This window comes from Brachyhypopomus gauderio, chromosome 6 (assembly GCF_052324685.1).
Source record: "Brachyhypopomus gauderio isolate BG-103 chromosome 6, BGAUD_0.2, whole genome shotgun sequence".
Lineage (NCBI taxonomy): Eukaryota > Metazoa > Chordata > Actinopteri > Gymnotiformes > Hypopomidae > Brachyhypopomus > Brachyhypopomus gauderio.
The window spans coordinates 7,669,066-7,691,311 of record NC_135216.1 but is presented as its reverse complement, the minus strand read 5'-3'; the positions used below and the strand labels follow the sequence as shown (position 1 = coordinate 7,691,311).

Below are 22,246 nucleotides of genomic sequence, written 5' to 3'. Positions count from 1 at the left end.
CTATATTTGTGTTAGAAGCATTTGATAGAAGCATTTGTGTCTGCTTGTTTATGATCTAAACAGCAGGCTTGAATCTTGCTCTTTGTACATTTCTTATACTACCTCTCTATCTATCTATCTATCTATCTATCTATCTATCTATCTATCTATCTATCTATCTATCTATCTATCTATCTATCTATATTTGTGTTAGAAGCATTTGATAGAAGCATTTGTGTTTCTGCTTGTTTGTGATCTGTGATCTCTGTGATCAGAGACTTTCTGGGTGAGGCTGCTGCCTCAGTCTTGCTCTGTGAATTAACATAATAAAGGGTGATGTTTGGCTTTGCTAATTGCTGGCAAGAAGGAGAAGAAGGAGGGGTGATGTCCTCAGAATCCTGAATTCTCAGGAGCTCTAGTGTTAAAGACCCTAATTTGACTCCATATGTGGGGGCCGGGAAAGAGGCGTGGCCAAGAGCGAAAGGCGTGCTGTGAACGTTCAGCGTCAGTTCAGTTTCCTTCCACTCGCTGAACTGAACTGCTGCTGCAGGCATCTGGTGTTAAAGGAAGAGAGAGGTCGGGTGTGTGCGAGGTGGTGGCGCATTTCAGGGCATTGTTTTTATTCGCTCAGGTTTTCAAAAGATCATTTCAAACCGACCTCAGTAAAATGTTAATAATAATAATAATATATATTTTTTAAACGAAGTTTTAAAAGGGTACTTTCGTTGATAAAGGGCAGAGTTGGTGGTGCTTTAGTATGGAAGTTTTTCTGTCTCAATATTCAAATGAAAATGTAATGCGCATTTGCATTTACATGTTCTACTCATACAAGCAACTTTGAGCTCAAAATTCAAATTCAAATGCAATAACTCCATTTTCATTTGCAATTGTTCCACTCATACAAGCAACGTTGAGCTCAAAATTCAAATTCAAATGCAATAACTCCATTTTCATTTGCAATGTGATGGACATCCATTCACATTTCATTTACACATACATTTTGATGCTTTATTTGTGCCTTTATTGAAATGAAAATGTATTTCCCGATTTGAATTATCAAGTTCATGTGATCATGCAAAGGTTGTATCAAAATTATAATTAAAATGCTATTCGCTTAATATGCTGTACATTTCGTGATAACGCGTTTGAAATGTAATTTTCAACCTCACCACCACGCTAAAAAGATGTCAATATTCAAACGTAAAGGAGAAATAGCGCCACCCCTGTTTGCAATAATATTACGATACCAACAGCGCTCAAAATGTGTCAAAATGCATCTTGAAAATGCAATCCGAGCAGATTGCATTTTCATTTCCACGGTCTTCCACTATAGTCAAATTATAGTCAAATTAGATCCCATCAGCCTTCCAATCAGATTCCACAGCCCTCCACTTTATTCAGCCAATCGGGTTCCATAGCTTTCCACCTCAGACAGTCAGTCAGGATTGGAGTCGTGTTGCGCATGTTGGCGGGTGTAACTGCAAATAAATAAAAATGGCGAAAACAGTGTCTCAGCTTCTGCGTGAGGCTGCCGAAGCTTTTGAACAGCAAAGAACATCTTCAGTTTCAGAGAGGCCCGAAGAAACAAACGCAGCTCCGGACCGAAGTGGTGGAACTCGAGGTGAGTGAGAAAGGTCACAGATTACCCAGTCGGCCCAAAACAGAGAGAGGGAGAAAGGATATAAATAGGGAATGTCGTGAGTTTGCAATTTAACGTATTGTCGAGCAATAATTGAAATCTATACATTTGGGATTTTTAATTATTAGCATATATTTTATTGAAATGTTTCATATGTTTTATTGCAGCTGAGGTTCAGAGATTATTTGCTCCATATGCAAGCTCAAGAAACATAGGGACTAGACGTCCCACCGTTCTGCGACGTAGCGCTGCTATTCCAGTCAAAAAAAAGAAAATGTCTTCTTACACCCATCGATTCTTTTGCCTCTCCAAAAGAAAGGAAAAGGAGGTGCCACACCCTTCACAAAAAAACAAATTGGAGAGAGTAGGATTAGGAGAGAAGAGGATAACTTTCCCTGGTATTTTATTCATTGGGTTTCAGAAATATTTGTGCATGAGTGTGTGAATGAGGGACTATGGGATGTAATTTTTCATTTCTATAGGTACAGAATACTGTCTATATTAACTGGGAGCATATTTTCCTTATACATTAGCCATTTTTGTTAGACAGCTCCTTTCTCACCATAATATATACATCATTGATTGATTTTCCCTTTTTTATTGAGAAGGTTTGCTAATGAACTTTGAAATTGTCCCTTCATTTCAGACAAATGCTGCAGTCCACAGGATTTTTCAGAGCGTATACTTTTAAATTTCCCTGCCTTGAAGGAATGTGGTGGATTTCAGCTGTTGCGATCCAGGGGATACACTCGCTGTAAACTGCTTGAGGAAATACCATGTCCAGATGATGGTTATTCTCCTGAGTATCTCTTGAGTGAATCCCTCATGGTTGGACAAGCTCTTGTGTATATACGACCACTACAGAAGGACATAGATGTACAGGTATATAAACAACTTGTAATGTTACATGTGTTGAAGTGCAGATGAAACTCTGCATGCACATCTTTCTGCTAGTTTCTGACAATACAGGCTTGTTGGTGTGCTGATGTCCATGGTGGAAAATAGCTGGATAAGCATGACTTGAAGGGTACATGTGCTAAAATCTAGTCTGTTGAACCCCTGTGCTAGAGGACTGGAGTCTTGCAGAGTTCTGTTTTCAAGCTTGCATTTTTTGTGTGCTTACATGATATTGCAGAGCCTTGAGCTTGGGTATGATCAGTCCATATCATCTGGCCCATTGACTGAATGCTTGTATTGCAATGAGAAATACAGCCTGTCAGAAATGCCAGGCCATGTTGATGTCTGTGAGAAGTAAGTGGCAGGGTTTACATATCTCAAGAATAATACTTTTATTCTAAAATTATACATTAGGTATTTTGTTTCCCTTTAGGTATCTTCATTTAGCTACAAAAATTATTTCTAGAAAAAAATCGAGACCACTTAAAAATGACTGACCTAGGTTTGTGTTTTTGGTTTGAATTTGTTTTGATTTTATAAATTATTGAAACATTTCTCCAATTCCAAAATGAATAATAATTTAGCTATTTTTTGCAATTGTATTTATACCGCTTATAAATTGGGCAAGCATAGCCTGAAGGGTAGCGGGAGGGTCACTGTATCAAATCGAACTGCCAGGATGTGACTGAAGAGCCCTTGATCATGACACCTAACCTGCATCTGCTCCCCTGTGCTCTGTTTACGTGTTTCACTGCTTGGGCGGGTCAAAGGCAGAATGGTTCACTTCACACAAGCGGTCAGTGATTGGATATTAAATATCAGAAGCAAAGAAGCTGGTCATTTTTAAGTGGTGTCTGTTTTAGTTTTTCTTATTCCTTCCCCCAGAGGTGCATTGGTGTTAAAGGAATACACATCTCTGATGTTTTGTAATTACTTGGGCATTAAAATGCAGCACCAGTGAACATAATGTCTACTGCAAAATGTCACAAGCCTTAACATATTGCTGATTACACTAGGTTGTATGAGAGAGACAGAGAGAGGTTGGATGATGATGATGCAGGGCAGGAAGGAACATCAGTAACAGTGGCGGAGAGCAACACTGAAAGGCAGGACAGGGTTTCAGCATCAGTGTCTGATGGTCCCTCAACCAGTCATTGTTCAACAGCAGAGACTGCCATTGAAGGTTCAGTCCTAATCATATCGCAGAGCTGTACATGTGTTCATTTGCATTTTAAGAGGCCAACCAATGATAAACTTTTTCTTTAATGAATCAGAACTGTTCTGAACATTATTTACATCATATAAAAGCCCTTTGTCTTTTTGATGTGGATATTTAACTTATTGTATTATTAATATTTCACACAAACACCACAGAGTGGAAGATGGAGCCTGATCTTGACACAGCTGCCAAGATGTATCGAAGGCACATTTTAAGGAATGCTGAGGAAAAGCCAGATGTAGTTGTGACACTTGATGTACATGCCAGTGAACAGGATCGTGAACAAGAAATGCTTACCTTCTATAAACGACAAAATCTTGATTGGACAAGTCCCTTCAGTGTAAGATTTAAAGGTAACATGGTCTATGTAATTACATTTGACTGACTTTGTTGCTATAGACTAATAATGATTCTTATAGCTTTCTGCTCATTATAATCATAAACAGGAGATGCTGCAATGGGGGACGGAGTAACACGACATTTTTTCTCCCTACTAATGGACAAGCTGCACTTTGGATTTGACATTGACCTTGGTGAGTAGATGTAATTCCCATAAGATGGAATGTGTGCAGTTTTTCAAAAAAGATAAATGTTGCCTGAAAAGGATTTAGCAGACATTATTTCAAGTTCAGAATTACGTCCACGATGTACAGCGCTATACAATTGGTTGTTTTGGTAAACCACTGATTGTTTCAGACTGTGGGTGATTTGTGCTATTGCAATTTTTTTTTGCAGTTTTTTGGCAGTCATGTTCAGGCAATTAATTATTCACTTAATCAACATTGCTATTCAAAGAATTAGTGTGACTTTTTATCTAGGTTTTAAAATGTCTCCTAACCTCTAACCCCCAGATAACTGTGGAAAAACACTTCTATTCAATGGAGAAGATGATCACAAGGTTCCTTCAACATCAAGAGCACTTGTAGATGGTGACCTGTTTAGAGTTGTGGGAAGAATGATTGGCCACACATTTATTCATGGAGGTCCACTCTTCTCAGGGCTGAGCCCATCTCTCCTTCCCCTTCTAAGTGGCAGTAAAGATGCTGCTCCTATTTTGGAGTTGAAAGACTGCCCTGATATAGATGTGGCCAATATTGTGACTCTAGTAAGAATTTACATTATCTTAAAACAGAAATTGAAAAAGCCTGTTGGCGGTTTTGTCTCACAAATTATAATTTTACAGCTGGAAAGCCAGAGTGAGCTGAGCCCACAGGAAAAAGAGGATATAAACAGCCTGGCCTTTTATCTGCCTCCAGTCACCAACTCGAACAGAAGGTGGTTAGCAGAAGCTGTCCTCCACCATGGGGTATGTTGGAGGGTGCTGTTTTGTGGCGTTGCATTTTATTTATGGTGGTGTATGTGCTGTCTCAGACAGTGGGTGCACACTCCATCTGTATCAAAGTAATTCTCATACCAATGGTTGTCTTTGCATATTTTCTCTGCACATCTTCAGTCTATTTTTAACAAATATTTTCAGGTTATTGGCAGACGTGAAAAGCAGCTTGCACAAATGCGCAGGGGGCTGAAGGACATGGGGGTGCTGCGAATGATCAAAGTACGGCCAGATTTAACAGTGGTGCTGTTCCCCAGATCCTCTGCTCTATTGCTGGACCCAGAGGTAATATTCCCAACATCCTCCTATTTTTAAATATTTTTGTTTTATGCATATGAATGGAACAGAATTCAACACTCGGTGATTTACATTAGTCACATAACTTGATATTTGATGAAATGCAGGCAAACTTCATTTTTGGAATCATGATTGGTTTAGACTTAATTCAATAACTTCTGCCCCTTAGATGATACTTAAAAGGGTTATCTGGCCTGAACCTGACAGTGATGAAGAGGAGGACCAGCTCAACTTGGAACAATCTTGCCAAGTCACAGGCTTTTTGAGAGAATATATTCAGAAAGGTTCGTCTGTCAAACAGGCCTCTCCTTAATAGAAGTGATGCTAAGCACTCTTGCTTTTGTTTGAATTTAACAAACCTCTTGCAGGTTCTCCATCAGAACTACATGAGCTGGTGCAGTTTTGGACTGGTTGGTCAGTCCTCCCAGATCATCTCTATGTTGAAGTAATGCCTGACCCGTCTTTGCCAGTGGCTTCAACCTGCCTTACGACCCTTAAACTTCCTCTGAAATGTGAGACTTTCCTTGTTTTTACACAAAACATGAAGGCTGCTGTGAAATCCACAAAGTTTGGCTTTGGTCTAATCTGAGCATAGGGAGACCCTAGATATTCAGGTAGTGTGAATTAAGCCATTAAGCTTTTGAAAAACTGAAAATAGCTTATTCTACTAAAACGTATTCAAGAAATTAGTTCTATGAAATGCGTACTTGTTAGACAAGAATTAACAAAATACATGGTTCATTTTGTACTCGTGACTTTTATTTCAAATCAAATGTTAAATACTGAAATCTTACCACGACAGATGCAAAGCTGTACTTCATACAAATTGGCTTTTTGAAAAAAATAAAAATATTAAAATACACTTCTGCATTTATTATTGCTTAATTATTCTAGATGTTCTGGCCAAGATCAATCCTTTTAAGCTACACTAAATATTTCGACCAGACGCTCTATTGTCAACAAATAAACGTCTACTGCTTCAGTAAGGGATACATGTTGGTTGGGCAGGCTTGCAATCTCCTCTGCAGTGAGATCACGAGGTAACTGGGCATCTGGTACTGCCAGGGAGTCTACATCTTCCACCTCATGTGGGCCATCCCAGTCAATACCATATTCAGCATTAACCTAAAATAACAGATTACATACTCTTCCTCAGTATTATACACATATTTCCTTTAAATGGTTTTACTATCCTGCTTCATTGCACAACATCCCACATCACTCATTATTTCATTTTTTAAACATGTATACTTACTATCTCGGGATCCTCTGCAGTATCTCTGTATTGTAGCCAAAGTTGGTATGGCGATCGATTGTTCTCTGTTCTTAGTTTGTGCAAGTTCCAGGCTTCTTTAAAGACACTGAGATGATGCTGTAACTGGGGAAGGAAAATCCAGTGTAGAGCATACAGATGTAGCTCATCATCAGGACTCAGCATCCCTTCTGCCTCCAAGTTGTGGAAGAGCGTGTAGAACAAGTCAAGAACCTGTGTGTACACATCTCGCCAAAGACGCTCAATGCTAAAAAAAATAAAATAAACAGCAGTACTTTGATATGGTTTCCATTTTACAACATTTTCAAGCTATTATTTTGCATTAAAATAAGATTGTACATTATAGTATAATTGGAACATTGAAATAATCTTGCAGTATAAAAGGTAATCAACACAATAGTGTAGGATAATGCAGAATACAAAAATGGATAAAACTGTCCCCTTCAAAGTAAAACAAGGAAAAAGACATCTTGTTACCGTTGATTGTGAACACTTCTCCCAGTAATGTGAGAATTCCGGTTTTCTCCACGGTTTTGTACCATAAAGTGTGCCACTTCAATGTTTTCTCCTCCTTTATCCGAACGAACACGAGACGGCATGCCATACTGGTTAACAGCATCAAGGAAGGCATCCAGTACAGTAGTAGCATAGTTGTTGGTCGCAACAGCAAGATACACGATAACACGGCTAAAGCCATCGATCCCTCCATGAATCACGAATCGCCAGCTGATGTAAGACAAAAAATATTGAGAAGAGGAAAATACATGACAAGTTGAAACAGCATATTGAGTGCAATGACAAAGATTTAAATATTTATTTTAATTAGATACCAGATGAAGTTAAAAACACCCTGTAAAAACCCAGTAACACTGCTGTGACATGTACCAACACCACACTATTATGTCTCCTACCACTGAGACTATTGACAGCTTTCTTTGATTGTCTGTATACCATGTGTTTTCTTCTGTGTAGCCCACCTATTTACCTGGATCATCTTGGATTTTGTTTCTGCCTAGTCCCTCTGGTTTGTATGCCTGGTTTTCTATTCTCTCCTGTTCTTTGACCCTGGACTATTTTGACCCTGGACTATTGGATTCTGCTTACTGTCAGTTCACTGCCTGTGTGTTTTGGATTGCCCCACTTTAATAACAGTATTTTTTACTTTTATCTGAGCATCTGAAACTGAGTTTCACACGTACACACACACTACCATGTCAGTGTCACTGATGTGCTGGGAATCATCCACCACCCAAATAATGTCTGGACATGGCAGATATCACTTATATGGTATAAGCACACTCATATGGTAACTATACCTGATAAAATTGCTAATGAGTGAAGCAAAAAAGTAGGTGTAAGAAAGCAAATAATACCGGATTAGTTTATGGTTTCCATCAATGTGCCACATGCAATTTGGAGCAGGAACTGAGTATGATCTCCGATGAAGAGTTCGGTTGGCCAAGGCTCGAAGTTCAGTGCCCTCTGGATCCACTCTTCTCAATGACTCTCGCACTCTAGTAACTTTGGAAAACCATGCAAATGATTAGTGTAATACATGACATTTAATATTGCTGTAACAAAGGCGATATGAAATGTGGCAGTAAACATTTTTCAAACATACTTTGTACCATATGTCCTCTTGCTTGGAGTAAGGCTCTCATCATGCGATATCCTGACTGTGGGTGAGCCTGGTGAAGTTGTAAAACCAAATTATCCAGCTCTGCATTACTTATGTTAGAGTACAATGCTGCTACTCTGGAATACAAAAAGAAAGAAATTGGATTCAAGTTAAATTTCAAATAAGTAGTGTGAAATAAATATTGATTATATTCCAGAGGTGTCAATTCCAGGTTCAGAAAGTAAATGTCCTCACCAGGATTTTGCTCAAGCATTCTAGATTTTCTAATTAGTGCAATCCAGGTAAAATTAGTGGAATCAACACAATCCAACACAAGCAACATCCTGGTGAGGACTTTTACTTTCTAAACCTGGAATTGACACTTCTGTTATATTCATGTGTAATTCATTGTAATCATGTCAATGCAGATACTATAGCGCAGTCTGTGAAAAGTACTGCTAGCACTGCTTAGTAATGAACTATGACCATATTGAAGATGTTTTATCTGTAAGACTGAAGTCTTCTGTGCAGTAGCAGAGTTAGTGATAATATTGCTTATCCGTTTAAGCCTGGTTCACACTACACGATTTTAGGCTGGTTTTTCAGTCGCCGACTGATCGCCGACAAAAACTGTGGTCGGAGGCGAATCGGCGATCACTCGTCGCTCGCTCAGTCGTGTAGTGTGAACTGCTGAAAGACGCTCGCCGAGCCGTCGCCGACTGGTCGCAGACGACTGGCAGATATCTAGCATGTGCGCCCAAGGTTGAATACCAGGGAAACTGATAACTGCTCCTGGGAAGCAGGCATCCTTAGTTTTTTCTACACACACACACACACACACTTTGACTATAATAATCTGGACTGAGAGACAGTTCAGAGTTACTGTATGAAGCATAAGCTTCTCATACTTTTATATTTTCTAACTCTCTTGCTATCAAATAAATACTGTTTAATATGAGACCTCAACTTCTGTGCCATCAATTCCACCACAGTAGTCATTATAATAAGCATAAATCCAACATATATCAGTTCAATTCTGTCATATATAGACATTAATTATGAAGTGATTCCACTGTCCAGGTTTAAAGTAAATGCAATCCAAAATTTGAATGTCAAATATTTAAATTCTAGAGTAAAACCACTTCATATTTTATAGCTACAAACCATGATGAATTTATATTTGTAGGACGTCTGAACTATTTATTAGAAATGACTTATCAACTGGTGATTTTTAATTCTGCACCTTTTCTCAGATCAAGTGCTGTGACTCTTACCGCTAAGTGTGTTGTAGTCGCGCACTCATATCTTACGTGCGACCAGTATGTTTTTGTCGAAACACAGGTGGTTTAACCACGGTCGCAAAAATGCCGTGCGTGAGCGGGTGAATGAATAAACCAACAAAAATAATTTACCTTAATCCATTCTCCAGCATACGACGAACAATAGTGCTCCGACTCACTCCATACACAGTTGCAATATCTTTAATTTTCATTCCGAAAAGAAGATATCCTTCGATGGCATCCGCCGAAATGTTTATAACGGGTCTTCCCACCGCCATGGGCACACTCAGTTGCTGTGCAACGGCTCTCAGTTTGGCAATGACACCAGTCACATCAGTGCCAGATAAAGCCGAGAATTCTGATACTTGATCGATTAAGCTTTCACACTGATCAAGTGTAAATGTAACTTCACCATGAGGACTCTCGTCCACCTCGTCTGCTACCCTTCGGATTAATCTGATAAGTTCTTCTGCTGCCATGTTTAAAAATCTCGTCTGTACTGCTTAGTGTGCTATAGTCCTGTCCTGATTGGCTGTCTGAGGTGGAAAGCTATGGAACCCGATTGGCTGAATAAAGTGAAGGACTGTGGAATCTGATTGGAAGGCTGATGGGATCTAATTTGACTATAATTTGACTATAGTGGAAGACCATGGAAATGAAAATGCAATCTGCTCGGATTGCATTTTCAAGCTGCATTTTGACACATTTTGAGCGCTGTTGGTATCGTAATATTATTGCAAACAGGGGTGGCGCTATTTCTCCATTAACGTTTGAATATTGACATCTTTTTAGCGTGGTGGTGAGGTTGAAAATTACATTTCAAACGCGTTATCACGAAACGTACAGCATATTAAGCGAATAGCATTTTAATTATAATTTTGATACAACCTTTGCATGATCACATGAACTTGATAATTCAAATCGGGAAATACATTTTCATTTCAATAAAGGCACAAATAAAGCATCAAAATGTATGTGTAAATGAAATGTGAATAGATGTCCATCACATTGCAAATGTAAATGGAATTATTGCATTTGAATTTGAATTTTGAGCTCAAAGTTGCTTGTATGAGTGGAACATGTAAATGCAAATGCGTATTACATTTTCATTTGAATATTGACACAGAATAACTTCCATACACAGAGGGCAAAACCGGAGCAAAGAAAAGAGAGAAGCGCAAAAAAAATTATGAACGTAAAATGCCAGACGCAAAGAAAAGCAGTGACACGCAAACAAAAGAAACGCAAAAGGGAGAAAGTATTGCAAAGAAAAAGCAGCAACATAAAATGTGAAACGCAAAAAAAAAGAAAGAAATGCTAAAGAGGGAAAGTATTGCAGAAACAAATTAGGAACGTAAAATGCAAAATGCTAATCTTATATTTGCGATATTTTTTTTTCGTCACCAATAAAGACCCTAATTTGACTCCATAGGAAAACACTGAGAAAAAAGCTTCTCTCCACTTTTTTTGTGGAAACAGGCAGGCAATTGGCCAAGCTGTATTGCATTCTATTTTGGTGCTATTTTGTGATAATTTAATAATTGGTTATAATAAAAGTTTTATTTATAAAGCATTGTTATGCAGCATTTTTACTCATCACAAGTGCTTAACAATGTCAATAATAGAACAAAATTTTATAAAATTAAGTTTAAGCTATTCATTAATTAATAATAAATAATAGTAGTAATAATAAATAATAGTAAATAATATATATATATGTAATACAACTTATTTGGTGGTCTTATGAAGGACCGTTTAAAAGCTATTGAAATTATTGCAAAAAAAGAATGCGCAGTGCTCTGGAGCCTTTATGACCTCCACTTTCGTCCGTGTTAAGGTCATTTGCAGCGGCGAAAGTAGTGCATTTAAAACGTGTTGTCTACAATTTAAAATGCGTCTGTTTCTGACAAAGTTTTTTTTTGGGTGCCAGAAATTAAAATGTACACATTTTGGCACTTTTACTAATATTCCGAAAGAATTCCGAATGTGCGAATGCGAAACCAACTTTACCGCAGTTTTTCATACGTTATATGTCGATGTCACGCTGTCTTTAATCAATTAATTAATTTATTTATTTATTTATTTATTTTTATTGACAATATTCAAATACAATACAAGTATACAAACATGAGAACAAAACGACCAGGGGTGTTAATTAAACAAAAAACGTGCAAGTATATACATATAGAAATTGTCCTTGGAGCCTTTTCAATGGGGGGGGGGGGGGGGGGGGTGAAGGGCACTTTTTAGCGCACGTGGAACACTTCATTATAAAAAAAATTACAAGCACATGTTGAGTGAAATTTGACTTTTATTTGTCACATTCTCTAAACGTGAGTTTTCAATGGAGAAAAAGTCACGCATCCAACTGATATAATTCATATCCAATATACAGTCATGTCCTTCAGGTAACTTCTGTTTACCCTCCACTGTCTGCAGGCCTTGTTGCATATATTTTGCAATTAGTAAATCAATATAGGCCTACAATTAAGACAGTAAAATACCGTAAAGTAGGAGAAGGAGTTATAGGCTACTGAGTGTTGTCATTACATGAATGCAGATGGGCATTTTTCACAGGTAATGAGGAACTTCCCGTTTCTTCTTTCACAAATGAATGTAATTTATGTTGCCTAACAAAACCTATACAACTGAAGACGTTCAGCTTAACACATAGATTTGCAAACTCTACCTTAATTATTTGTATGTGGTCGTCCTCACGTTATCTATCATTGATTTGGGCTAGTGCGACTACTTTATCAGGTGACCAGTCGGCTAAAAATGCTTAGTAGTTTAGTGCTGTATGAGACATTTTACAACACAAGAAAATTATTTCACGTTGGGCTTAGAGGGCAAACGGTACGATTTGACTTGATGTGTATGTGACCTGGCTGGTGGGAACGGGAGAAGAAGTCTATCAGTGAGCGTGCGTGCTGTGCTGAAGACGCTTCCTTCCACTCGCTGAACTGAACTGCTGCTGCAGCGCATCTGGTGGTAGAGGAAGAGAGAGGTCGGGTGTGTGCGAGGTGGTGGCGCATTTCAGGGCATTGTTTTTAATCGCTCAGGTTTTCAAAAGATCATTTCACACCGACCTCAGTAAAATGATAATAATAAAAAAAAAAAACAAAAAAAAAACCGAAGTTTCAAAAGGGCACTTTCGTTGATAAAGGACAGAGTTGGTGGTGCTTTAGCACCACCTGATGTCTGTGTGCACGCCACTGGAGTCTGATATTGATTTCACATATAATTCCACATCTTTAATAAAGTGAGGAAAACATGGTGTTTTATTAGCAAATTTGCATTTATGAATATAAAATTTAGCAAAAAGAATAAGCAAATTTATTATAAAAAACACTTTGCATCCTTTCTGGGGAATCTATAGAAGCAAAATAAGACATTTTCCCAGCATAAGGTTAAATTCCTTAAAATATGTTTATTAATAAATTTACTAAACTCCTTCCAAAACCTTTGTGTGAAGGAGCAAAGCCAAAAGAGATGCGTTACAGATTCTGGAGGGCCATCACAAAAACTGCAATTAATATTTATGTCTCTTTTAAATGTTGCCATATAGTGCTTAGCAGGGTAGATTTTATGGAGAATTTTAAATGACACTTCTTTCACCTTGTTTACAATTAAATATTTATTAGGGATCAACCAAACCATTCTCCAGTGGATATCTGGGACATAACGGCTCCAGTAGAATGTTATATATGGACGAGATACGATAATTTCTTGGAATAACCCTAGTATTATCTTATTACTCTTCCCATTCTCATGTGAAAAGCAGATTTTCCCTATTGGAGATTCAGATGGGTCAGAGAGACTGCGTGGAACAGACAGAGTATAATTAGTGTTTTTAAACAACATTAAAGTGCCCGAGGGTATCGCATCAATTACCATGGAGAATTCCTGGAGACTAACTGGAAAATTATATATTGAGCAGAATTCACTGTAACTGAGTAAACGTCCTTCCTTATTAACAAGTTGAGCCACTATTCCATTTTGAAGCCAAGCCTAAAAGAAAAGTGACTTGTTTTTAAACAAAATATCTGTTGTTCCAGATAATGTATTTATGTGGGGAGAAGTTGTGTTTATAAATGAGGGTCCACGCTAGGAGTACCTGCTTATGGAAAGAGGAGAGTTTTACAGGAAGTTTCTCAACATTGTAACTACAGTTAAAAATGAAGTTAAGTGTGACGACGGAGGCAGCCGGAGACGCAGGTGGAATGAATGGGAGTTTATTTTATTCTCCATACAGGCGAAAACGAAAACAGACAACGCAAACTAGAATACTTCAACCAACAAAGGACTACAGCAGCTTGTGATGCAATATGTGTGCACGCCACTGACAGCAGGGGTGTCAAACTCATTTTCACCGCGGGCCACATCAGTGTAATCGTTCCCCACAGATGGCCATATGTAACTTATAAATGTAACTACTCCTTATTGTTAAATAACTCTGAAGTTACAAATATTATATTTACATATGTTTGCTTGTTACTCTTATTATAACATAAATCCTTTACATTTTTAGGTTATGAAACCCACATTACTCCATCAATCAATGATCAAACTATCCAAGTGAAAAAAAGAAAAATAACAACAAATATATCACATTTACTTTGTTCAGAACTTAAAATATCAAATAACTGAAAACAGCAATTGTGCTTCGTAAACGCTCCGTCTGAAAAAGAATTTGAAGCGCGGGCGATTTCTTCAGCCACAACTAAACCAGCTTTTACTGTTTGTGGTTGTGAACACATTCTGTTGCGATCGCAGTTTGCCTTTTAATTCTTTGGCAATTTGTTAGTCTAGTTTGCACTTTGAATCCACTCAATATTTATATGTAGTCTGAAACTGATTATTTAATATATTGTATTTACTTCTACTCAAATTAAATTAACAATTTCAAAGTGTTAAAATTAATTAGTTTTCACCCAAAACCAAGCCTAGTAATATTTACTCAAAAGTATTGCTTGTAATCTGTTGCCTCAATTTTATTGAGTAAATATGGGGTAACATTTTTTACAGTGCACGCGGCCAAGCTTGAATTAAACATCGCGCGCCTTGACTTAGTAGGCTGTGTTAACGGTTTTAACGGTTTAGGGCGAAGATGACTCAACCAACAGCTCCCGGTGAGGGCATCAAAGATGTTCAGGTAACCTCCCTCGTTTCGTTTAATTTACTGTCTAACTTTCGGTGACAAGTTTTAATTTTTCGAGAACTTTCTACAAAAGTTTACTTCGTGAAACGTTGCGAAATGTTCTTTCGTGTTAAGCCTATACGCCTCATACGATGTGTCAGACTCGCTGACAAGACAAGGTCCCAAAGTTGAAGGTGTTTAAATTCATGCCAGTGTAGCCAATAATATTAACATATAAATGCATTAATAGGCCTACACAGCAGTTCACAAATGATAAACACTGGCGGTTTAATTAACGTAATAATAAGCAGACACTAATTTATTGGTGGAGGGGAGATATTGAATGCAATACTAAAGCCCCACGCACACAGCGAGCAACTAGCTGAGCAAACACATGTTTCACGACACCGAATTGATTAAATTATTATTTTTTTGTTCTATCGCCAAATTCGATGTAATAAGCCATGTTAACTATCTTATATCTCATGGTTATTATTTGTTCAAATTCTTTCTTTACTTTTGATTAGTGGTGGGCCGTTAACGGCGTTAACGCCGAAGTGTCATGTGACAACAAGCGAGCTTCCAATTGGCTAGTGACGAAACGTTGCTGAGCCAAATATTTTCAGGCACGCGTGCCCGAAATCTCACCGTGTGCGCTCGCCTGAGCAATTTGGCTCAGCAACATTTCGTCACCAGCCAATTGGAAGCTCGCTTGGCGTCACACTTTGAGAAAGGCTTAGTTTCCTTTTAGCAGTGTTTCACTCATTTGCGATGCTCTAGTTTAGTTTTGTTGTGTCGCTAGTACCAGCAAATGTAAATAAATGACTAAAAAGAAATTCCAGTGAGATAGGACACTGAGTGCTATTTGAATAAAACCTTTACAAGTAAAACCAACACAAAAACATCTCAAAAAAAGGTTATAAAACTAAAAAAAGAGCAGCGGTCCGATTCATTGATTTGCCGTTGGCCTCCCTGCCCCCGGCCAGGATGTGAGCTTCAACATGCCGGACATGGCAGGGGTGGATCCGCTGAAGTGCGTGCAGCAGGTGCTGGGAGAGCTCTTCATCCCCGCGCTGAAGAAGACGAGCGACGAATGGGGAGAGGCGACCAGCCCTGCCAAGCAGCACTTCATCAGCTCTCTTGAGAACTTTGTGGCTGTGCTGGCTGTGGCACAGGAAAGCCTGGAGGAGAAGGTGACACACACACATACACACACACTAGATATTGAACAGCTGAGGTTATATACACATGGATTATCCTTGTACAGGGTGATCTACAACACTTGTAGGACTGAGCCTGTAGAGTTCCATAGTTAACTACATACATGAACAGTGGGAATGTGGATAAGGACTTTGGTAAAAGTCATATTTACAACAGAATGCGGTTAACACGTACGTTTTGGGGTCATGCAGGTAAACCTCAAAGAGTGTGTCGCATTTGATCTGAAAACACTCAAAGTTCCCTCAGATTACATGGCAGTGGCCAACAGCCCGGAATCCCTGGAGAAGATTGAAGCCTGCATGAACGTCTGGATCAAGCAGATCGAACAGGTGAGAAACAAAGCAGCCAAAGGGGCGGCGGCTGAATGTGGGGCGTGCCCTGACGCCGCACACCTGTCGCTCCGGCCCTTCCAGGTCCTGGCGGAGAATGAGCAGCTGAGGAAGGAGGCCGATGACTTGGGGCCCCGAGCGGAGCTGGACCACTGGAAGAAGCGAATGTTCCGTTTCAGCGATCTACTGGAGCAGCTGAAGAGCTCCGACTTCAAAGCCGTGCTGGGCGTCCTGATGATGGCGAAGTCCAAACTCATCAAGGTGCCTTAATTTGGCTTTAGGGCTCAAATTAAAGCTGCAAAGAGGACAGATGTCTAGGAGGATGGATTTGAATTAAGAAGGGACATTATCCCCTGTCATATGTCCTTGATAATATAAAGCACTAAATGAGATGAAAAAAGCTACTCCACAGTATTATTTCATGATTAGATCTTGTTTGGTTTGCCCTTGTAGACTTGGAAAGAACTGGACGTTAGAATCACAATCTCAGCAAACGAGGCCAAGGACAACGTAAAGTACCTCGGCACCCTCGAGAGGTTCTACGACCCGCTCTACAACAGCGACCCTGTAAGACAGATTGCTTGTTTTCTCCTAGCTGTTTATTACACATACAATTTCACTAAACTGTCCTCAAGGAGAAGGACTAATAATCACTAAATAGGCTTTATGATAGCCTCTTTTAAACATTTTAATGCATGCAGACAATTGGAACATTTTATGATGTTTTAAAATATTTTATTTACGACCCATTCGGTCGTCTAGGGAAGAACTAGAGTGCACGGCGTGTATCCTGGACATTTGTTGCATGTCATTATTCAGGTGTCCATGGTTGAAGCCCTTCCAGGACTCATAAATGCCGTGCGCATGTTCCATAGCATCTCCCGTTATTACAGCACCTCTGAGATCACCACCTCCCTATTTGTCAAAGTAAGGGCAGGAGCCTCTGCACTCTCTACTTCCTAACAACTTTCTAACACTTTCACTCCGAGACACAGGGGTCTGGATAGCATCTCTTCCTTAACTGACTGGTCATGTGATCTACATGTCCTTCTTCCTCCAAGGTCACAAATCAAATGATAATAGGCTGTAAGGCTTACATCACCAACAATGGTGCATCAACAATATGGGAGCAGCCTCAGGATGTGGTAGCTGAGAAGCTTAAAGCAGCCATTCATTTAAACCAGGTATGTTTTCAATCCTGACCCAGGACCTCATCTACTTTCAAAGACTAAAAAAGGGATTTGGGTATTCTGTAAAGCAGGGGTCGGCAACCTTTGAGACATGGAGTGCCAACTTTAACATGTCCAGTCAATGAGTGTGCCACTAGCAAGTTTAAAATTGTTGACCGGGGGGCGGGTGTATATGGACACAAATTAAGTATTATATCGCGATTGATCGCCAAGTATAAACGCCTCTGCCAAGCAAAGCGTTGAGGAGCGATTTCGATTGGAGGATCGTGCTCTATTTTTTATTATTAAATTTTTTGCTGATGCTAGTCCAGCGTTTCACGTGCCAGTGATTATGCCTCGGCGTGCCAATGGTGGCACACGTGCCATGGGTTGCCGACCCCTGCTGTAAAGGAACAAAGGAATAATGGAGCCAAATGTACTTGCTAGCCCCCAGATGGCATTATTCAAATTACCGCATGCAGATCGGTTTTGTTACCTTTTTATCCATCTTAGAATAAACTTTCAAGTTTGGAGGTGTTTCTTTTCAAAGTCACATCCTTCCTCAGGAGTACCAGACGCATTTCCAACAAATAAAGCAGGAGCTTGAGCAGAGTCCATCCGAGCGGCAGTTTAACTTCAGCGAGAGGTACATCTTTGGCAAGTTCGACACATTCCAGAGACGCCTCAACAAAATCCTCGCCATGCTCAGCACCATCAGTACATACTCCGCCCTGCAGGACTCCAAAATGGAGGGCTTGGAAACAATGACAATGTGCTTTCAGGTACTAGCTCTGTTTTGGTTTTGTTTGATTCATGCCTGCCCTTTGAGAAAACTTTCACGGAAACTTTCCCGGTATTTTTCATGGAATCTTTTGGAAACTTTGTTGTTATTTACATAATGCTCAGCATTCTAGCTAAATTGTCTTCTTTTGATCAAGATTGTTAAAAGATCTTGTTTTTTTCATTCTTAAGCTAAGCTAAATGCATTAAGCACATGCATCCCAGGGGATTTATCCTCACCTGAATTTAACTCAAATCATGAATGTGTTTAAAAATGTTTTTAAGTGTTTTTAGTTAATTCCCCCATGTTGTGATTCCCCCATGTTGTGAGGGCCCATACAAAGAGACTAAAAACATGTTTGAATTTTTAGCATAGCTGCTAACATTTGTACTCTCTATGGCCCTGGTGTGAACAGACTGTAGACATCCAAGGAAAATGGGAGGTAACCAAACTAACAGAACGGCTTTCCATTCTAAATGTACTGCATGTCCCATCCTTAATCTCATGCATGTGTCCCCGCATAGTGTTCAAGGCCGTAATCTGACATTCTCAGTCAAACTTGTCCTTTTATGTTATACGGAAATTAGCTATTTTATAATGCATAAGAACTCAATTTGAATGGGGAAGTCCAGCTCAACATAAAAGGACAAAACTCCACCAGAAGTCAGCTATGACATCATATAACCCTTGGGTCAGTTATGACATCATATAACCTTTGGGTCATTAGCATTCATTTTATTACCCCATCAAGCCGAAGAGTTCATTTCCTCTCCAGCCCTTTTTTCAGTGTCCATGGAAACAAAGTTGCTGAGATGCCTTGAAAGGCACTACACACTTTGCTCCAGAAGTGTTGAATAATTGAACAAACACTAATAAAGGTCTATTACGAACACCTGTCCTTTGTGAACACCTGTCCTTTGTGAAGGTCGACAGACTATAACAGACAGTGAATATTTTATACTAAGTTGTGCTTCTGAGAAATTACAGAGTTTGTGCTTTGGCTTTGTGGAGGGAAATTCCTGAATGCTCATCTCTGTCACATTGGCTTTAGAGTGACCCTAGAGACACAGTTCCTTTTATCAAAGTCTCGTTCAGGAATGTGAAATATCTCTGATTATTTTCCAGGCTATTGTAATGACTATGAAAACAAAGCAGTACAACTTCCTGGATCAGAAGACTGATTTTGATCAGGACTACGAGGAATTCTGTAAACAGACGGCCGAGCTGCACGTGAATATCTCACTAAACACGACATACATGGTAGTCTTGTTGCAGCAGTTTGTGCATAGATCCTGTCATGACGCTATTCTGTTATTATGCTAGAACCAGCTCAAGACCTTTATGGACAACACGTTTGACAGAATTCAGAGCACTGACAGAGCCTTGAATGTTCTCATGAAATTTGAAAGGTAAAGTATAACATTGTTACACATGACTAGAATTATCTGACCATATCCAGTTTGAGACTCATCAGGAAAGTTCTGTGTATTTCCCAAATATTAATCAAAGCCTTCGCTAATGTGAAGCCCCCTCGATTGTCTCCTTGGTTTTACATTGTCCAGACTTGGCATCCCAGACCTGGGAATCAGCGGAAAATACCAGAAGGTCTTGCAGAACTACAGCCGTGACATCGACATGGTGTCGCGTGTCTACACCAAGCAGAAAGAGGACCCGCCCTTAGCCCGCGACCACCCCCCTATCGCAGGGAGGATCCTGTGGGCCCGTCAGCTGTACCGGCGAATCCAAGGACCCATGGAACGTATCCAGGAGCATCCAGGAATCCTCACCGCCCCTGAGGCCAAACACATCATACGCAACTACAACCGCGTGGCCAAAGTGCTCGAGTTTGAGGTGCTATACCACCGAGGCTGGATGTCACAGGTTGGTTCTTACAGGATGTCCGCTATGGTTGTCATAGGGATGTATCAACACTTCACCTTGCTAAGCTCTGCCTAGTATAAGTCAGCACCTCATGGTGTCCTATATAAGGCGGTTATAATAAGAGATTTTATTTGTGTAGCATTTTTTTCCCAGAACGAGAATTCTGAGGTAAATGTGCATATCATCATTTTCAAAAACATTTTCTCTTATCTTACAATTATGCATATTTTTGTATGGTATTCTGTTTGCATATTGCTCATATAGTTTTTTTTTTTGTTGTAATGCTACTTTTTGAACATACTCACCATGAATGAATGTGGTGAGCTTGTGGCAGCCTATATAAACAGACGACTCCTCTGAACCCATCAGATGGAGTCTAACGTCTGCCCTCCGTCTCTCTAGATGGAGGTAGCTAGAATGGGCCTCCAGGCCTCCCTGCTGGTCAAGGACCTGGACACCAGGGAGCTGTATGTCAACTTTGACCCCGAGATCCGGACCCAAATCCGTGAGACTGGGTGCATGATCCGGATGGGTCTGGAGATTCCGCCGTTTGCCGCCTTCTTGTGGCAGAAACAGGAGACACTGAAAAAGAACTACGACCAACTGCAGGTAGAGCTGGACTGCACGTCCTGCTTCACGCAGGTATAATACAGATAGAATTATTAGTGCGCTGACATGTCAAGCCCTGACAGTCCTGACACTGTTTAAGAGAAAGAACTGAGAGCAGTTGTAACAGCCGAAACAGCCAAACACAGGCTAGCCAAACACTATGGTAAATGTGTTTGGTATCCACCTCCAGGAGGCACTATCGGAGAACATCAGGGTGCGGGCGAAGATCCAGCCTGCTTTCGAGTCGCTTCTCGCCCCGCACGTGGCCAAAGTGGATAAGGCCATTCTGCCGGGCCTCACCTACCTCAGCTGGGACTCTCTGAACATCGACAAGTACCTCAGCCACATCAGCGCTGCCCTGGGTAACTAACTGTCCCGATGGGTATTGATCTGCCCCACCGTATGGGCTTTTATACCTGGACACTGGTATCCCAGATCTTTGCGTCTTTCGCCTATTTAGTGGTCAATTCAGCTTCCAGAACCAGTTCTAACAGTGAAGCGGATGAAGGCGTTAAGCGGAGTCGCGCGTCTCACGCCTCTTCTCTCCTCTGATCTTGCCCAGGTGAACTGGAGCTGCTCCTGGACCGGGCCAACGACCTGGTGGAGTTCCGCATCGAGGCCGTCCTGCAAAAGATGAGCGCCATCACTCTGTGCTCTCTGCCTGAGGACGATCCCATCACATGCGAGGAATTCGTGCAGACCACCAAGGTACACGCCTGCGACAGCTGCCGACGCCTGCACACACACCAACACTACTTCTCAGTGAACTTCTCAGCGAACTTCTCAGTAGACGTTTGAACAAATGCCTTTTGTCAACTTCCAGTAACAAGCCTGTTTTACAACCGCACGGCTGCATTTTCTACTCCCGCGTATTTCTTGCATAGCGTGCGCATGCATAGTCTTTCTGACATCATCAAAGGATCCGCTGTGACAGTGAAGTATTTATAATTGGTGCCTGAGATGTGACGTCTGCTTTGGTGCTGGAGGCTTAAGCAGGGTTCCCGCGGGGTCTTAAAAAGTCTTAAAATGTCTGAAATTAAAAACTTTAAATTTAAGGCCTTAAAAGACTTAAAAAACAGCCAGATTTTCATCCAAGGTCTTAAATTTAATTTAGTCAGGTCTTAAAATTTTACCTTAGTTAATTTTAGAAAAGTGTAGTTTAATCGAAACGTCCGGAAGTCAGTTCTGTGTTGTCTGTGTTTGTGCGGGGCTACAGGTGTTGGTACGTGTTAATTAATTAAACTACAAAACCCATAATAACCGCAGGCAGGAAACGGCCCTTGTCACGAAAAGCCTTCACGCAATTTTGTGCCTCATCCCCGCCGTCTTCGCTATCGTCAGTGCCGGGGAGATGCATCCAATTGCACAGCCGGAGAGCCAACTGCAGTTCTAGACCTGCAGTTTTAGACCTGCAGTTCTAGACGTGCTGTAGTTTTAGACATGCGCCACCTAGCGGCTCGGAATGTAGCTAACGACAGCCAACTGCAGTTCTAGACCAGCAGTTCCAATGCATGCCGTAGGCTCAGGGGCTTGTATAGTGTAATAATCCATTGTATAAAGAGTTTATTTGTTAAATATGCC

General features: G+C 40.2%; 3 protein-coding genes across 3 annotated transcripts in view; 2 read left to right on the top strand and 1 right to left on the bottom strand.

Moving 5' to 3' along the window:
• Positions 1–203: 203 nt before the first annotated feature.
• Positions 204–6,127, top strand: LOC143516197 (uncharacterized). Its single transcript, XM_077007766.1, has 12 exons — positions 204–1,600; positions 1,786–2,016; positions 2,265–2,500; positions 2,754–2,869; positions 3,532–3,698; positions 3,890–4,087; positions 4,181–4,267; positions 4,586–4,839; positions 4,918–5,040; positions 5,212–5,352; positions 5,534–5,648; positions 5,733–6,127. The coding sequence occupies exons 1-12, from the start codon at positions 1,474–1,476 to the stop codon at positions 5,951–5,953; spliced, it is 2,016 nt and encodes a 671-aa protein (XP_076863881.1). The 5' UTR covers positions 204–1,473; the 3' UTR covers positions 5,954–6,127.
• Positions 6,111–10,042, bottom strand: LOC143516675 (uncharacterized). The gene is made up of 6 exons (XM_077008423.1): positions 9,668–10,042; positions 8,259–8,392; positions 8,011–8,158; positions 7,115–7,363; positions 6,620–6,884; positions 6,111–6,489 (listed from the first exon to the last, which is right to left on the bottom strand). Exons 1-6 carry the CDS (start codon positions 10,012–10,014, stop codon positions 6,283–6,285), a joined length of 1,350 nt encoding a protein of 449 aa, XP_076864538.1. The 5' UTR covers positions 10,015–10,042; the 3' UTR covers positions 6,111–6,282.
• Positions 10,043–14,560: 4,518 nt separating this feature from the next.
• The window catches only part of LOC143516673 (dynein axonemal heavy chain 5-like), a 97,820-nt gene continuing 90,134 nt past the window's right edge, over positions 14,561–22,246 (top strand). The window contains exons 1-14 of the mRNA XM_077008422.1: positions 14,561–14,690; positions 15,662–15,868; positions 16,088–16,225; positions 16,310–16,486; positions 16,679–16,792; positions 17,045–17,152; positions 17,287–17,409; positions 17,961–18,176; positions 19,301–19,405; positions 19,499–19,584; positions 19,738–20,056; positions 20,459–20,665; positions 20,856–21,027; positions 21,228–21,373. Of these exons, the coding sequence (XP_076864537.1) occupies positions 14,646–14,690; positions 15,662–15,868; positions 16,088–16,225; positions 16,310–16,486; positions 16,679–16,792; positions 17,045–17,152; positions 17,287–17,409; positions 17,961–18,176; positions 19,301–19,405; positions 19,499–19,584; positions 19,738–20,056; positions 20,459–20,665; positions 20,856–21,027; positions 21,228–21,373 (2,163 nt within the window). The 5' untranslated portion in view covers positions 14,561–14,645. The remainder of the gene's footprint in view (positions 14,691–15,661; positions 15,869–16,087; positions 16,226–16,309; positions 16,487–16,678; positions 16,793–17,044; positions 17,153–17,286; positions 17,410–17,960; positions 18,177–19,300; positions 19,406–19,498; positions 19,585–19,737; positions 20,057–20,458; positions 20,666–20,855; positions 21,028–21,227; positions 21,374–22,246) is intronic.

Excerpts from the sequence above, each read along its gene's own strand:
- LOC143516197 (XM_077007766.1), top strand. The coding sequence starts at position 1,474 with ATGGCGAAAACAGTGTCTCAGCTTCTGCGTGAGGCTGCCGAAGCTTTT. Across the intron at positions 1,601-1,785 it reads CCGAAGTGGTGGAACTCGAG|CTGAGGTTCAGAGATTATTT; the intron begins GTGAGTGAGAAA and ends GTTTTATTGCAG. Across the intron at positions 4,088-4,180 it reads CTTCAGTGTAAGATTTAAAG|GAGATGCTGCAATGGGGGAC; the intron begins GTAACATGGTCT and ends AATCATAAACAG.
- LOC143516675 (XM_077008423.1), bottom strand. The coding sequence starts at position 10,014 with ATGGCAGCAGAAGAACTTATCAGATTAATCCGAAGGGTAGCAGACGAG. Across the intron at positions 8,159-8,258 it reads AAGAGGACATATGGTACAAA|TTACTAGAGTGCGAGAGTCA; the intron begins GTATGTTTGAAA and ends GGTTTTCCAAAG. Across the intron at positions 6,885-7,114 it reads AGAAGTGTTCACAATCAACG|CATTGAGCGTCTTTGGCGAG; the intron begins GTAACAAGATGT and ends TATTTTTTTTAG.